Source organism: Silurus aristotelis (assembly GCF_946808225.1).
Source record: "Silurus aristotelis genome assembly, chromosome: 15".
Classification (NCBI taxonomy): Eukaryota; Metazoa; Chordata; class Actinopteri; order Siluriformes; family Siluridae; genus Silurus; species Silurus aristotelis.
In genome coordinates, this window is record NC_139588.1 from 20,257,689 (window position 1) to 20,274,172 (window position 16,484).

The following is a 16,484-nucleotide window of genomic DNA, read 5'->3' on the forward strand; positions in this document are numbered from 1 at the left end:
CTCAAATTTTAACTCTTAAATTCGCTGGTTTTACATCATTTCAAACTGATGTCCACGTAACGCTCTAACGCTCCTTCAAATGCTCATGTAGCCTTTTGGAATGTTTTTGTTTTAGTTTTCAGTGATAATGTAGTCCTTTCATTCGCTAGTCCAAATATTATTCGCTGTGTTACAACTACAAGCGAGACCAACACACAACAGCCAATCGGCTTTCTGTTATGCTGATGATTCGCTGTGGTGACCCCTAATGGGGGAAGCTGAAAGAAAGTTTAATTTAGGGCTCGGTTAAGGTCAAGTCAAGTCAAGTCAAGTTTATTTCTGTTGCGCTTTTCACAACAGACATTGTCTCAAAGCAGCTTTACAGAAATCAGTCAAGGTAAAAGGTGTACATTTATCCCTGATGAACAGCCATGGCGACTGTGGCAAGGGAAAACTCCCTTAGATGTTATGAGGAGAAAACCTTGAGAGGAACCAGATTTAAAAGGGAAACCCATCCTTATTTGGGTGACATCAAGAGTTTGATCATAAATCTTTCAACAATACAGAACACTGGAGAGTGAGAACTAACATGAGTACTGGAGTATAAGATTAAAAGTAAATGTTCTTTCTGCAGTCATTATGGTTATAAAACTAGGAGCTACTGAGCATCAACATTTGTGATCATCACAGATCCAGCATCAGCTTCTCCATGCCAGAGCCTTTAAACACTTCAGGAGGTCCAATGTCAAAACTCCACACATGAAGTGGGATCCAATTGGCACTAGTACGTCTCTAGATGGTTCAGGATGTTTGCGAGTTTGGCATCTACTTCTTTAAAGGTCCATAATCTTCATAAGGTGGGACGTGACTGGAGCTGGCCAAACCTCAGGAAGCCTCGGGATTGGGAGAGAGAGAGAAGCAGTGGAGAGAAATTAGCGTAGCTGCTGTTCATGATATTACCAGCACAAGTTGATAATGTGCATGTGATCAGATGTTCTGGAGCACAAGGTTATGATGTGAGACGTATATTATGTGTAGGCTTTGCTAAAAAGATACGTTTTTAATCTACACTTAAAAGTGTGTCTGAGCCCCGAACACTGCGAGTTGCTAACACGTATTCGGGTTTGTGTTTTTGATGTCGTGATATAGGTCTCAAATTTCATCCTTAATAGTCTTAAATTTAACTTGGAACCCTGCCAACAGAAGAGCCTCTTAAGAGGACCTGTTCACCATCCGAAACTGATTAATGAGGTTCTAAGAAGTCCCCCCCCCCTCCCCTGCCTGAACAGAAGCATTAGCCTCTCTCAAAAGAGATTTTAGTCTGCACAGAAGGAGTTGTTGGACACATATGAAGAGGTTTTTCCCGTCAGAGAACAAGTGCTCAGCCGCCCAGTTTTTTTTAGATGTAGTAGGGCTGGACCATATGGCAAAAAACATGGCGTTTTTTTTTTTGATTGATTCACTTTCATTGGATCATTCAATAATTTTTTTTTTTTTTATGTATAACTAGTCAACTTAAAACATTGCAACAACAACATGACTGAATAAACATTCTCTTTTAGCAATGTGAAAAACCATCTGGTTAAGGAACGTTGTATTTTTGTGGGCATGCCATAAAAAAAGGCGGTTAACATGCTGTAAATAAATATCAAACAATTTCTCTAGTGAAATATCTCTGCCGAAGCGATTCCTGGCAAATATTCTTCAGTGGTGGACAATAACAAAGTAAATACAATTTGTTACTGTACTTAAGCAGCTTTTCCGCATATCTGTACTTTTTACTAAAGTATTTCCATTGGGGGAGATTTTTATTTGAACTTTTCTACAAGCCAAATATGTTTCATTTTTCTCAACTACATCAGTTGTTCCTTTTTGTTTACAAGCAGAAAAACGTAACTGGCCAAACATACAGCAATCCACCAATCAGGGTCGAGCAAGCTCTCCGTTAATGGAAAATACTTCTTTAATGAAAAGTTTCTATTTCTACACTACATTCCTTCATAGAATGCAATGTAGAAACGTGAGTGGGTAATCAGACGCGCCATCATGTGGTCGGACAATAATGTCTCGTAATTATTATGCCACTGGTGCAATAACAATCTGATTGGATGCGTGCGTCCATATTTTTTTATTCAAATTTTATTTGTCACATACACGATCATACAGAGTACGACATGTAGTAAAATGCTTTTTCACGACTGCTCAACATGTAAACGTGAAAAACTTGTAGTACAACATAAAAACGAAACGAAAAAGTAGCAAAATAAATACAAAAGTTTATTAAAGTAGAGTCTAACTATAAGGTATGAAAAAAGTATAAGAATAATATAATATGATATAAAATAAAATATATATATATACACACGAACACACTTCTTCTTTTGGCTTCTCCCATTAGGGGGCGCCACAGCAGATCATTCGTCTCCATACTCCCCCGTCCTCTACATCTGCCTCTTTCAGCCAAACTACCTGCATGTCTTCCCTCACCACATCCATAAACCTCCTCCTTGGTCTTCCTCTTTTCCTCCTTCCTGGTGGCTCCATCCTCAGCATTCTCCTACTGATATACCCCATGTCCCTCCTCTGCACATGCCCAAACCATCTCAATCTCACCTCCCTCACCTTGTCACCAAAACATCCCACATGTGCTGTCCTCCTAATAAATTTGTTTCTAATCCTGTCCATTATCATCACTCTCAATGAAAACCTTAACATCTTCAGCTCTGCTTCCTCGAGCTCCGCCTTCTATTTATATATCGCCACATATACCCACACATACATGAATGAACAAAAAGAGATGGATATGTCTATGACGGATATTGACATAAGTGTCAAAATGTGATTGTCATTAAAGTGTCTGTGCGCTGGTATAAAAAGAAAGTGTAAAGTCACACTGTGCCAGTCCAGAGTTAAAGTGACATTTTAGTGCAAATAATGCAAATCATTGTGAAGCGAAGGAAAGTGAGACAGAAAGAGAGAGAGAGAGAGAGAAAGAGAGAGAAAGAGAGAGAGAGAGAGAGAGAGAGAGAGAGAAGTCCCAGTCTGAGTACTAGGTGCTAGCTTGTAGCATTTTTATTAAACAAAATCGCAAATTAATAAAAAATGTTAATCATCTTAAAACGTCACTCGGGAGGAGCTCAGAGTAGATCCGCTGCTCCTCCACATCGAGAGGGGTCAGCTGAGGTGGCTCGGGCATCTGTTCCGGATGCCTCCTGGACGCCTTCCTGGGAAGGTGTTCCGGGCGCGTCCCACTGGGAGGAGACCGCTGGGAAGACCTAGGACACGCTGGAGAGACTATGTCTCCCGGCTGGCCTGGGAACGCCTTGGTGTCCCCCCGGAAGAGCTGGAAGAAGTGTCTAGGGAGAGGGAAGTCTGGGCATCTTTGCTTAGACTGCTGCCCCGCGACCCGGCATCGGATAAGCGGGAGAAGATGGATGGATGGATGGATCTTAAAACTTAAATTTGATGTGGTATTTGACCAACCCAGAAAGAGGGCTAGGTCTTTTCAGAAGTGTCGCTCCAGATGGTGAGTTTGACCCAGAAATCCATCTATTAGGTTAACTGTTTAGCTTCGCCAAAAAATGCACTACCACTCCAGAAGGACTGTTGGCCACCTGAGAATTCTAAATGAATAAATGTTACACCAGGAAGGCTTTGCATTCCTAAGAAGAAGGGTTTAACATTATCTGAATGCGTTAACGAAAAGCTAATCACACACTCCGGGGCTCATAATATTTCCCACTCTCTGGTGTTTGTAATGTTTTAATGATTTGTAATCACAGGTGTCAATCAAATGAGGATGGGTTCCCCTTTTGAGTCTGGTTCCTTTAAAGTTTTCATCGGGGATAAATACACATAGACTTAAATATGAACTTTCTACTATAATTCTTGCTTTAAGACAATGTCCATTCTTAAAAGTGCTAAAACTTGAATTAAATGGAGTGGAGTTGAGTGGAATAACATTTAATGTTGGGTAACCTTGTTGGGGGCTTAAGCTTTCTCAAAACAAGGGTTCAACTTTCCCTGTATGTTTGTTGAGTAACCCTTAATATGAAAGTCTAACAGCAACATTAAAACCCTTGAGAATGAGTGTTAGCATGATGAGTGTTCAACCTTCTAGGTGTGTTTGGTACAAGAATTAGGCTTTACCTGATGGAGTGTTTGGCATCTTGAAAATAAAAGTTAAGACCTAAGACCAAGTGTACAACACACCAGAATCATAGCAAAGTATCCCAGGTACATTTACATTGACATTTCCAGCATTCGGCAGACGCCCTTATCCAGTGACTCATTCTTCTGCCTCATTCACATAATTGAGCAGTTAGGGGGCTTTGCTCAGTGGGTTAGGCATGGCAGTTTAGTGTGGTTGGGATTTAAACTTACGACCTTCTAATCCTAAATCGAATGTCTTAATCATGAAGCTGAATCAATGTCAGAATGCCAATCATGTCAGAATGTGTCCCAAATGTTTTGGGAAAGGGGTAGCTCCGTCGTTGAGCTGTTTGACTTCTGATCAGAAAGTCATGAGCTCAAATCCCACTACAATTAGGCTGCCACTGCTGGACCCTTGAGCAAGGCCCTTAACCCTGAACTGCTCAGTTGTATAAAAGAGAGGATTATAAGTCGCTCTGGATAAGAGCATCTTCCAAATACCATTAATGTAAAACATTTATATTTAGTTTTCTCCAAAAAAAGAAGTATAAAGTAAATGTTATTGCTTTGTCTTGTCAGATAATGAATATCAAGTCAAGTCAAGTTTATTTCTATAGCGATTTTCACAACAGACATTGTCTCAAAGCAGCTTTACAGAATTTAACAGTTAAGATGAATGGTGTGTATTTATCCCTGATAAGCAGCCGTGGTGACAGTGACCAGGAAAAACTCCCTTAGAAGAAACCTTGAGAGGAACCAGACTCAAAAGGGAAACCCATCCTCATTTGGGTGACATCAAAAGTGTGAATATAGTCTTTAAACAATACAGAACACTGAAGAGTGAGAACTAACATGAGAACTGGAGTGTAAGATTATAAGTAATGTGCATTCTACAGTCTTATACAGTCATTTGAGATTATAGAACCAGGAGCTACTGAGCAACTCATAAAAAATCTCAACATTTGCGAATATACTCTTACTTTATAATAATCTGAATGATTATAACAGAAAAGAAAACAACAGTAAGGAAGCTGTAGGCTGGTAAAGGGCTTGCAAGGTTGGATCCCACCCATCACGTCTGACTCAGTAACTGAATGTGTTGTTACACTGGAGGTGTCGGGTCTAAATCCGCCTCTCAGATATTCATCACCTCACACCGATATACTTTCCCTCCTACACATCGACATAGCATTCCTCTGAAAGGAGTGAATATACAGTGAGGAAAATAAGTATTTGAACACCCTGCTAATTTGCAAGTTCTCCCACTTAGAAATCATGGAGGGGTCTGAAATTGTCATCTTGGGTGCATGTCCACTGTGAGAGACATAATCTAAAAAAAAAATCCAGAAATCACAATGTATGATTTTTTAAACTATTTATTTGTTTGATACAGCTGCAAATAAGTATTTGAACACCTGAGAAAGGCAATGTTAATATTTGGTACAATAGCCTTTGTTTGCAATTACAGAGGGCAAACGTTTCCTGTAGTTTTTCACCAGGTTTGCACACACTGCAGGAGGGATTTTGGCCCACTCCTCCAAACAGATGTTCTCTAGATCAGTCAGGTTCCTGACCTGTCGTTGAGAAACATGGAGTTTGAGCTCCTTCCAAAGATTCTCTATTGAGTTTAGGTCTGGAGACTGGCTAGTCCATGCCAGAACCTTGCTATGCTTCTTACAGAGTCACTCCTTGGTTATCCTGGCTGTGTGCTTCGGGTCATTGTCATGTTGGAAGACCCAGCCTCGACCCATCTTCAATGCTCTAACTGAGGGAAGGAGGTTGTTACCCAAAATCTCGCAATACATAGCCCCGGTCATCCTCTCCTTAATACAGTGCAGTCGCCCTGTCCCATGTGCAGAAAAACACCCCCAAAGCATGATGCTACCACCCCCATGCTTCACAGTAGGGATGGTGTTCTTGGGATGGTACTCATCATTCTTCTTCCTCCAAACACGTTTAGTGGAATTATGACCCAAAAGTTCTATTTTGGTCTCATCTGACCACATGACTTTCTCCCATGACTCCTCTGAATCATCCAAATGGTCATTGGCAAACTTAAGATGTGCCTGGACATGTGCTGGTTTAAGCAGGGGAACCTTCCGTGCCATGCATGATTTCAAACCATGACGTCTTAGTGTATTACCAACAGTAACCTTGGAAATGGTGGTCCCAGCTCTTTTCAGGTCATTGACCAGCTCCTCCCGTGTAGTTCTGGGCTGATTTCTCACCTTCCTTAGGATCATTGAGACCCTACGAGGTGAGATCTTGCATGGAGCCCCAGTCCGAGGGAGATTGACAGTCATGTTTAGCTTCTTCCATTTTCTAATGATTGCTCCAACAGTGGACCTTTTTTCACCAAGCTGCTTGGCAATTTCCCCGTAGCCCTTTCCAGCCTTGTGGAGGTGTACAATTTTGTCTCTAGTGTCTTTGGACAGCTCTTTGGTCTTGGCCATGTTAGTAGTTGGATTCTTACTGATTGTATGGGGTGGACAGTTGTCTTTATGCAGCTAACGACCTCAAACAGGTGCATCTAATTTAAGATAATAAATGTAGTGGAGGTGGACATTTTAAAGGCAGACTAACAGGTCTTTGAGGGTCAGAATTCTAGCTGATAGACAGGTGTTCAAATACTTATTTGCAGCTGTATCATACAAATAAATAGTTTAAAAATCATATATTGTGATTTCTGGATTATTTTTTTTAGATTATGTCTCTCACAGTGGACATGCACCTACGATGACAATTTCAGACCCCTCCATGATTTCTAAGTGGGAGAACTTGCAAAATAGCAGGGTGTTCAAATACTTATTTTCCTCACTGTATATAAAAAAAACAGAAAACAGGTTGTTGTCTGCTGAGTTTCTTATCTTCAGCTTCAGTGAGAGTCAGAGGAAGTTTCCGATATTAAGGACGACGACTATGTAATAAACCAGTCAAATAAATGGCGCGATTATGCAGGTTACACGATTGCCTGCAAAGAGCTCTCAGTTTCGCATTAAAAATACATTTATGCGCTGTTCGCTTCAAGGGAGCGGCCCTTTATTCGCTTTTGACGCATTTTATCAATCGAAATATGCCGAATATACAACTTAGATACGTAGATTTGAAATGATAGATAGCTCAAAGCAAATGAAAAGAAAAGTTGAATCAATACAAAGTAAGGAAGGGTTTGGATTGAGCAACCAAAGAACCCAAAAAACGAATGAAGAAGCTTTTCAAAGTTCAACTGCATCGAATACAGAGCAGAGTAAAAAAATTCCTAATCGCCTCCGTAAACATCATTAGCCAGCTTTTATTAGTAGCATTAATTCCACGCTGCTTGAAGCTGTTGCTTTAAGCAAATGCTGATTACGAAGGCCTCACGACAAATTTCTTAGACCCCTCGGCAACACTTGATGTGACGGCTAAAATCTGATTGGATAGAAACTCTGACGTATACAGACACTAGTAGAAACGCTATATAATAAAGAAATTACATATGCATGTACAAAAAAACGTACGTACCATATATCTTCTAACTCTGCTCTGTGTTCGATGCTGTTGATCTTTGAAAAGCATCATCATTTGATAATTTTTTGCTATTTATTTAATTTATACATGCAAATGAGGGAGTTTTTGGATTCTTTTGGTTGCTCAATCCAAACCCTTTCTCTAATTTGTATTGATTGAACTTTTTTTCTTATCATTTTCTTGCAGCTATATCATTTCAAATCTACGTATCTAAGACGCAAAGTTGTATATGCAGCATATTTCGATCGATAAAATGCGCCAAAATTGAATAAAGCGTCTTCAAGCGGAAAACGCATAAATGCGTTGAAGCAGTTGCTTTCAAGTAGATCGCGATTTGATCCCTCCAAGGCCCTCTAGAAGGCATCTAATCACTTCGGCATGTTCAGGTTTTTTTGATAGGATGGTCAGAGCTCACAAACCGCATAACAAACTGCAGAATTGTAAATATATTTGTGTGGATTTTTTATTTTTTTTTTTATAGATAGATTTCAATAGATTTCACAAATACACTTACAAGGCCATTAACAAGACGGACTATTCGAGAAAAGCTGGACATCCTGAAGAAAGTTCGGCCTGAACAGTTCAAAACATTTGTTAAGCTTTTTAATAAACCATTTATACATTTTTCTTTTTATTGAATTTGCACAAAAACACACAATTTGCCTTCATTTCAAATCCCCAGGAAAACGTACGAAAATGCACAAAAAAAAACAAACCCGGGGTCATTTTATGAGGTTAATATCGATGCTTCTGCTAGAGATAATGTATGCCGGGCGGTGCAGTTGTGGCTCCAGTGAAAGGAGACTTGTTGAATTGTATCATTGGGTTTCTTGCTTCAGGAATGACATTCATTCTTACTGTAGGACATTCCTATTTTTTAATGCAGTGCTCTGTTATACTGTGATTCTCTTGGTTTCTATTTATAGGTTTTAACAGGTGAATTGACTCAGGTAGGCCACTGAATGCCTTGGTGTGAAGTGCACGGCCCCACCATTGGTGTGTATGCTAATAGTTCTTGATGGCAAGTCTGAATCTCTAAAAGACTAATACAAAAATGACAAACTGAAATAAAACCTTTCCACACACTCAGTATGTCTAATGCTGATTACAGGCTGTAGAATAAGTCAGAAAATGACAAAATGCTAAATAAAAGAACGTAAATTCTGTTATGCTAGGCTCACAATCTGTTTAAACGCTGTTGGCTTCATAGCTGCAAAATTGTGGATCATATCTGATATAAAGCCAATTTTCCCAGGGTAACATTCAGTCATTTGAAAGAATATGTACCAAATTTTTTTTTTTCTATCGCGGAAAGGTGGCTGGAGGTCTGCAAATTTAATTCATGCTCTTCAGGCTTATCAGCATATCATTTCCAAAACGTCTTTCAAGCTGCAGTAAATCATTGTGGGTAATAAAGCAACCGTTTTGCATTGACTTTGCTGTGTTTTTTTTTTTTTTTTTTGGTCAAATTGCGCCAAATTGCATATTCATTAAGGCAAATATGCAAACAAAAAACCACCAGCACATGCTTATTTTCTTAAATGAAAGAGCAAGTCCTGTGTGAACTTTATTAGATCAACATGCACCATTTAAAAAAAATGTTTTTTTACACATTGAGCTATAGTAAATCAGGACCTTGTGATATACGAGGCTGTATTAAATAGTTTCAGGACTCGCTCTGTTTACAATATTTATTATTACACTATCACCTTCTAAATAGTCCCCTCGCACAGCAATACAGCTCTCCCAGCCACTGGGAGCGCTGTTCCTGCCACATCTGAAACATGTCCTAGAAGTCTTCTTTTTTCAAAGCGGGCAAGCACCTTCTGCGATTCACGCCGGATCTCGGCAGTAGTCAAGTCAAGTCAAGTTTATTTCTATAGAGCTTTTCACAACTGACATTGTCTCAAAGCAGCTTTACAGAATGTAAGAGTTAAGGTGAATGGTTTGTATTTGGCAAGTCCTGTGGCAAGACTGTGGCAAGTAGTGTCAAAACGACGGCCTTTGAGCCGTATCTTCAGAGGTCGAAGTCCGCAAGAGACCAGAATCATGTTGTTTCCGGCGAGAAACTCACTTGTGAGAAGAGCTCGGCGACAGGGGGCGCATGTTGCTGAAATAGCTGACTTTTGAAGTTCGGTTCTCCCTGTGACTGTGCGTGCCGCCTTGTACTGCCATCTGCTGGCGTGATACAAAACTAGTTTCGCATACATGTTTGCGAGGTGTGGGATGAAGACCTCATGCCGACAAGATTACAGGAAAATATAGTTTTTTTTTAGTTTATGTTGGATTACATTTATTTACCTTTTTCAACTATTAATTTATTTATTTAGAGAAGGTGGTGAAAACACCGATTTGTTATGACGATTGCTCGGTTTAAGGGAGCGTTTCAAAACAAAGCCAACTTGCAAAATCGTCTGGTGCGATTGCCAGGATGCTGATTTAGCCCTGCGAAAAGAGATGGATTACTCTGGAGACGCCTCTCAAATCAAGCTTCAGTACTATCGTTAGAATCCATTAGAGAGAGAAATCAGTGTCTCATCGCAACCACACCAGCTCTCCCCCCCCCCCACTCCTCCGTACCCTCTTCCCGCCTACACACACTTACTCAGAGCCACTCGAATGCTCTCCACTCATATAAAACAAACTCAAAGCCAAAAGTTCTGGGCTTTTATCATTTCACCGACAGACCACTTTACTTCTGGGTTTGCGTTTGATGAACAAAGGGCACCTGTAAGTAGTACACGTCGAACCAAATCGAAGGAGGCTTTGATTTGGATTTCTGGAACAGCACAATAGCCTCATACACTTTTTTTTAACAGCGACATGATGTTTTTGACAAGCAGATTTTTTTTTTATTTTAAATTTCACTTAATGAAACCCCCCCTTTTTTGTTTTTTCCTTCAGACTCCTGAGTGCCATGTGCTGTAACCTGGACTCACTTCTGCTCCTGGAGTCTCAGTACAAACTCTCGGAAATTCTGCTTCAGAATCAGAAGGACAACGTTGTCGAGACCTCAACTGGAGAAGAGTATGTGAACTTACACCTCTTCATTCTTCATCCCAGGCAGTTTCAGGGATAGACTTAAACGAGGCATGTGGTTATAGGAAAATGATCTGAATGGGGGCGATGCAGTCTGACACAAAACAGCTAGAGTCGAATTTACCACCCTGAAGATGATCATTTTTCTGTTAGTTCACATGCTGAAGTGTTTGAAATGTACATCGACCAGGTATGACGTTATAAGTGGTTAATAAGTGAATATCACTGATGATCTCTTCATCATGGCACCTGTTTGTGGGTGGGATACATTAGTCATCAAGTGAACATTTTGTACTCAAAGGGTGATTTGAAAAAGGGATTTTAATGAGCTTCACATATTGTGATGGCTAGACAATGAAGTCAGAGCATCTCGAAAACTGCAAAACTGGGGTCAGTATCTATCACAAGTGGTCTACTGTAGCTCGAAACTGCTGAAGAAGTTAATGCTGTTGATGCTCGACAGGTCTGGACTGTTTTAGCAGCAAAAGGGGGACCAACACAATATTACGCAGGTGGTCTTAACGTTATGCCCGATCGCTGTATTACAGTCCGTCTTTTTTTAAAGGGTTAATCCTGTTTTATGCATTAATCCTGAGTTATTTACCAAAGAGTTTTCAAGCTGTACATGGGCGAAGTAAAAAAAAAAAAAAAAGAAAGAAAGAAATGATTTCTGTGCCAAATACACTCCTTCCGGGAATTCCACTTAACGGAATTCCTGTATGAGTACTTTCCCCGGAAGAGCACACCCACCACCATGCTTCATTCGGTTACAGAAACTGCAGCACTGCACAGGACTCACTCGAGAAGAATTATACAAAGAAGTGTGGTTTTGGATGTGAGGAAAGAAAAACCTTGTTTAGCTTCCCAAAGAACTCAGTGTTAAGTGTCCAATGGATGCAGTTGATTTTTAACGATGGCATCACCATAGTTTCTCAAGCTTGTTCGTTTTGTTCCCACCATTTCCCGTCATTAGCTCCGCCTACAACACGCCTCGAGAAGCCTGTTTTTTTTTGTTTTGTTTTTCGGAGATAAGTGTAAAGCTCTATTTTTCTTTTATTAATCTGATAAGACTCTTCGGAGATTTCAAGGATGCAATTCCACTCTCTACAGTAGGTACTCAAATTTAGCATGAGATTGGCCAAAAGTGTGTGTGTGTTATGCCCCTTTTAAAAAACACAAAACATTGTTAAATGTTTATGGCAACATTTAATGTTTTGGAATGTCTTTGTGAAAAGTTAAACCCTGTTATTATTTTTATTGTAGATATTAACCATCATCTGCTCCTAACTATTTTAAAAAGTTGTTTAATAATTGTAATAATATATATATATATATATATATATATATATATATATATATATATATATATATATATATATTATAGGATAATATAGGATTTCTTATGTAGTTTGATATCACTCCACACCATCCCCTGATATTCATATTTCTGTAAGCAAGCTTCCGGCAGACGTAGAGGAAATTCCTTACATTTAGTTTATTGTCTAAACTTCTTGCCAAAAGAAACATATCGGTGAATGGGTTCCAACAGAGTTTAGAGTTACACCATGGCTAAGATAATGTTATGTTAGTGTATAAGTGCTTTATAACACCCCTTTACTGCTCTCTAGTGAGGTTATCATTGATGGTATTTCTGTGGAGAGGAACCACCTCCTGGTTCGGATGAATGTGATCGGTGGTCCATCTGAACGGAAACTCCCCGCCAGAGAACTGCAGAAGGTTTGAGTTCCAATTTTTACCTTCATATGAGCGAAACTATACAGCGATCGATACAATTAATCTCGGCTTTACTTCCTGTGAACAGTTTCCTATTCCTATTTTATTACTTTGTTCCCCCTATAGCTCTAACATACTCTCCTTCTTGTGTATCTTCCTTCCAGGGAGATAATCCATACCCATGGCTGATATTCTCATCCCTCCCCGGACTCGCATGTTACACCCTCGAAATGCCAAAGACCTCCTGGACTAAACAAGGCAAGAAGCTGCACAAATTTGCTGTTAAAGGAGCTCGATTCAACTTTCATTGCTATTTCCAGTCACCTGGACTTTATTTTTAGTCCTAACATTCATTTGTTTGGTCTAGAATTTGTTTTATTTATTGATTTGCGTACTCATGTTCAAAAGATTAAGAGAATCAGTTGAAGATCATGACGAACATCCGAATGATGGGAAAATGGGACGACAGACCAACCATAGCACGGTTGTTGCCGCTAGAAGGAATGGGGATAGTTTAAAAGCTTTTTGGATTTTCATGCACCAGGGATTGGATTAACCTTTTAGTTTAACTCAAATAACCGATCTTTACAATGTGGCACAGTGATGCAACTCAAAAGGCATGGCTTGGAAATCTGAGGAGAATGGGCTCCAACCGCAGATGACAACGTGGGCCCTTGTCACAGCAATCTGAGTCACCCCATGCTGCTCATCAGGGATAAATAGACATAATTTACTTGAATTCTGACGTTCTGTAAAGCTGCTGTGAGACAATGTCCATTGTGAACAGCGCTATAGAAATAAACTTAAACTTGAACTTTAAATATTGTATGAACTCTGCGGCTAAATCTATATGAAGGCAAATACGAAGTGGTATCAAAAAGTTTTAAGACTCGCTCTGTTTACAACAAAGTTTTATTAATTTTATTGCTGTATTGATCTGTTTCCACACCATCACCTTTAAAATAGTCCCCTGGCACAGCAATACAGCGCCCCCACTGTTCCTGGCTGAGAAGTCTTCTTTTCGAAGCGCGTCAAGCACCTTCTGCGATTCGCTCCGGATCTTCGCAGCGGTGTCGAAATGATGACCTTTAAATACCTCAGAATAGCAGACGTGGTAAAGCACCAGTTGCACAGCTCCCGACGTGCACATAAAACGAGGCTGAAAACGTGTGCGTACGGCACTTTCGGCACAAAGGTCGTGATCTTTAAAAAAAAAAAAAACTAACTTGATGGGAGAAAGTGCGCACGTGTAAGTAAAATCTGAGCGCTGCGTACACACAACGTGGAAACAAAGAAGGCAAGAAGGGGTAGCGCGCAAAACCTTTGTAAATGAGACCCCAGAGCGCTCCAGAGTTTAGCAGGTGGTGCGTCATTAATAATGGTCCGTGGGGAAACACAGTGCTCCGTGTGTAGTTAAATGGAAGCATGTACTAAACGAAGCATTGAGGCAAAGTATATGTTTATTTTATTTATTATTATTTTATTATAATTATTTTTTGTATTCGAATAACTCAAGTTACACAAGGAATCGTTTCAGCCCTACATATATTTACGCTATTTAAATCACTGAGTCGTAAAATTTACCTCCAGACCGTCCCTCACTTTTTGACTGATGCTTTCCACCAGACTCGGTTGGGATGAAGTCAGTAAAGAAGGACATAGGACAGATTTTAGCTTAACATTGTCTGACCCAGAAATTAGCTCCATAAGCAAGACTGCAATGCTATTCAGCTTCACTGCATTGTAAACACCATGCATAATTTATCAAAAGGGGTGGAGTCTGTAAGGAAGGACATCTTATCTGTTTATTTTTCGTGATTAAAATTCACCTCACATTCGGACGAAGACTCAATTTTCAGTCCTGGGATTTAAACGGGGCTTCAACCTCATCACTTGCTCAAATTTATAATTGCTGAGTTGCCAGGCTTTGTTTAATCCTGACGATTGGATAACGCGAGGCGTGTGTTTTTATTCGGATGGATGAGATTACATTTTTGGCTTGTAAAGGAAAACATTACGCATTAATATGAAACATCTCTGAATGGAGATCAGCGAAGCAGCTCTGAGTTACAAATCAGTCATTTATACAGAGGTGGTCAAATATCTACGAAAAACATTGCGTTTTTTTGGCTCCATCATCTCCTATCTGCCGTCGTGTAAAGCGCTTCTGTATTTCAAAGTTAAAAACCGTCTCAACATCACATGACCAAAGACCGTTGAAGCAAGTCAGCTCCCTGGCGTAATGACCCCGATTTATTCGGTTTTGCCAGGCGAAACATCTGTAAGCCAAAGTAATGTAATGCCGTTTCTGTAATGCCGTTTCTTGTCTCATCAAAGGTCACGCTGAGTTGATCGAGCGTAGCCTCCTTCATAAATCCAGGGTTTTAAAACTCCATAAAGTATCACGAAATCTCAAATTTGTGAAAAGCGCTAGCTTGTCTTTTGTTGCTTGTATGTTTGTACAGACTCTGAGGTCAGCGCTTTCCTGTCTTCCGCTAAGGATGGTGAGAGAGACGAGAACTGGATGGAGAACTGCAGGAGACACTTGTGCAAAGCCATGATTAGCAAATCCAGAGTTCTTACAGGAAGAGGTAAGTGATGATGTATTTGCATGCTGAGGATACACAGTTAATCAGAGTAATATATATATATATATATATATATATATATATATATATATATATATATATATATATATATATACTTGGTCATGCGTTGAGAATTGTGGTATTAGAATTTCTAATATGTCCCCTTAGTGTCAGTGTGACAAAGAACATTTCAGAAATATCCTATTTTCCTTGATTCTTTTCATTTAATGGTATCCAATCGCATCTTTTTGACTACAGGATCACATTTGAAGCGATATCAGCCCACTTCCTCATACCCAAACACTTACGATTGGCTCGTCTCACTGTGATTGACAGTAGTGAGAGATATTTATCCCTTCCTTATCTTTCTGCAACTATGTAAGGAATTTCTGCTTAAAATCTTAAGAAGTGTTAACATGCTCATAAACAGAAAAATTAAACACCACAAATCCAGTGTGACTGTTGCCCACAATGTTCTCCAGGCATGTGACCCTCAATCTTCTCTTTTAAATTACATGCTGTGTTTTTCCCCCCACATAACTCAACATCACGAGATTTTACCAGCACAGTTAGTCCAATGACGATGCCCGAGTAAGAATTACAACTACAGCTATAATGATGTTAAAATATGGGTTTGCTGTTCCATTTCCACAGTGTTGGCCGATCTTCTAGAGAGGGCCGTGCTGCATCTTTCCTCCTCCCCACCTCACTGCTTTTTCCCACCTGCAGAATACAAAGGTCAGTAATAAAAATGAAATCGCCAGACGTTTTTCTTTAGTGCTCTGCTATACATTTTCTAAGAAGTATATAAATGCATTGAAGAATTCTTTTCATAAGAATAGCATTTGGCTGATTTAACAGACCTGCATGGTGCAATGATCAGTTTATTAGGGACATAAAAAACAGCTGCCTTTTAGGCACTTTTCTAATCAGCCAGTCATGTGGCATCAGTGCAATGCATAAAATCAGGCAGATCAAGAGCGAATCAAGGGTTTAGGGTCTTGCCCAAGGGTCCAGGAATGGCAGCTTGGTGGCGTTGAATGTATTAAACTCAAAACCTTCTGAACAGAAGTCCAGTTATTAGAAATGTTTTATCAACAAGATGTTTCCATTCATAGACCTGCACTTTCACTGTTTTCTTTCTTTCTTTTTTTTTTTTTTTTTTTTTTTTTTTTTTTAAACTATTCTTTGTAAACTCTAGAGAGTGTGTTGTGTGAAAATCTCAGCACCAACATCCATGACATGGTCAAAGCCACAGAGATCACACTTTTTCAATTTGCATGAACCTGCATGAAAGGCTGATATGAAGACCAAAGTGGCTCATATGTTACCCACATTCAAAAAATACATTTCGTATAGGCTTTATTTAAAAGAAGAATAAAAAAAAATAAATGTCCAATTAATTAGTCACCTGCTCATGACAATGAGTAATCCATAGGAACGTTTCTGGACGACTTCCTGTTTCCTGTATACAGCTATTGC

The 16,484-nt window shown here is 39.6% G+C and overlaps 1 protein-coding gene across 2 annotated transcripts in view; it reads left to right on the forward strand.

The window, feature by feature from the left end:
* The window catches only part of tbc1d32 (TBC1 domain family, member 32), a 72,814-nt gene that overhangs the window by 26,933 nt on the left and 29,397 nt on the right, over positions 1–16,484 (forward strand). For both annotated transcript variants that reach the window (XM_083562431.1, XM_083562432.1), the window contains exons 24-28: positions 10,546–10,668; positions 12,309–12,417; positions 12,579–12,672; positions 14,880–15,005; positions 15,657–15,740. In XM_083562431.1, the coding sequence (XP_083418557.1) occupies positions 10,546–10,668; positions 12,309–12,417; positions 12,579–12,672; positions 14,880–15,005; positions 15,657–15,740 (536 nt within the window). The remainder of the gene's footprint in view (positions 1–10,545; positions 10,669–12,308; positions 12,418–12,578; positions 12,673–14,879; positions 15,006–15,656; positions 15,741–16,484) is intronic.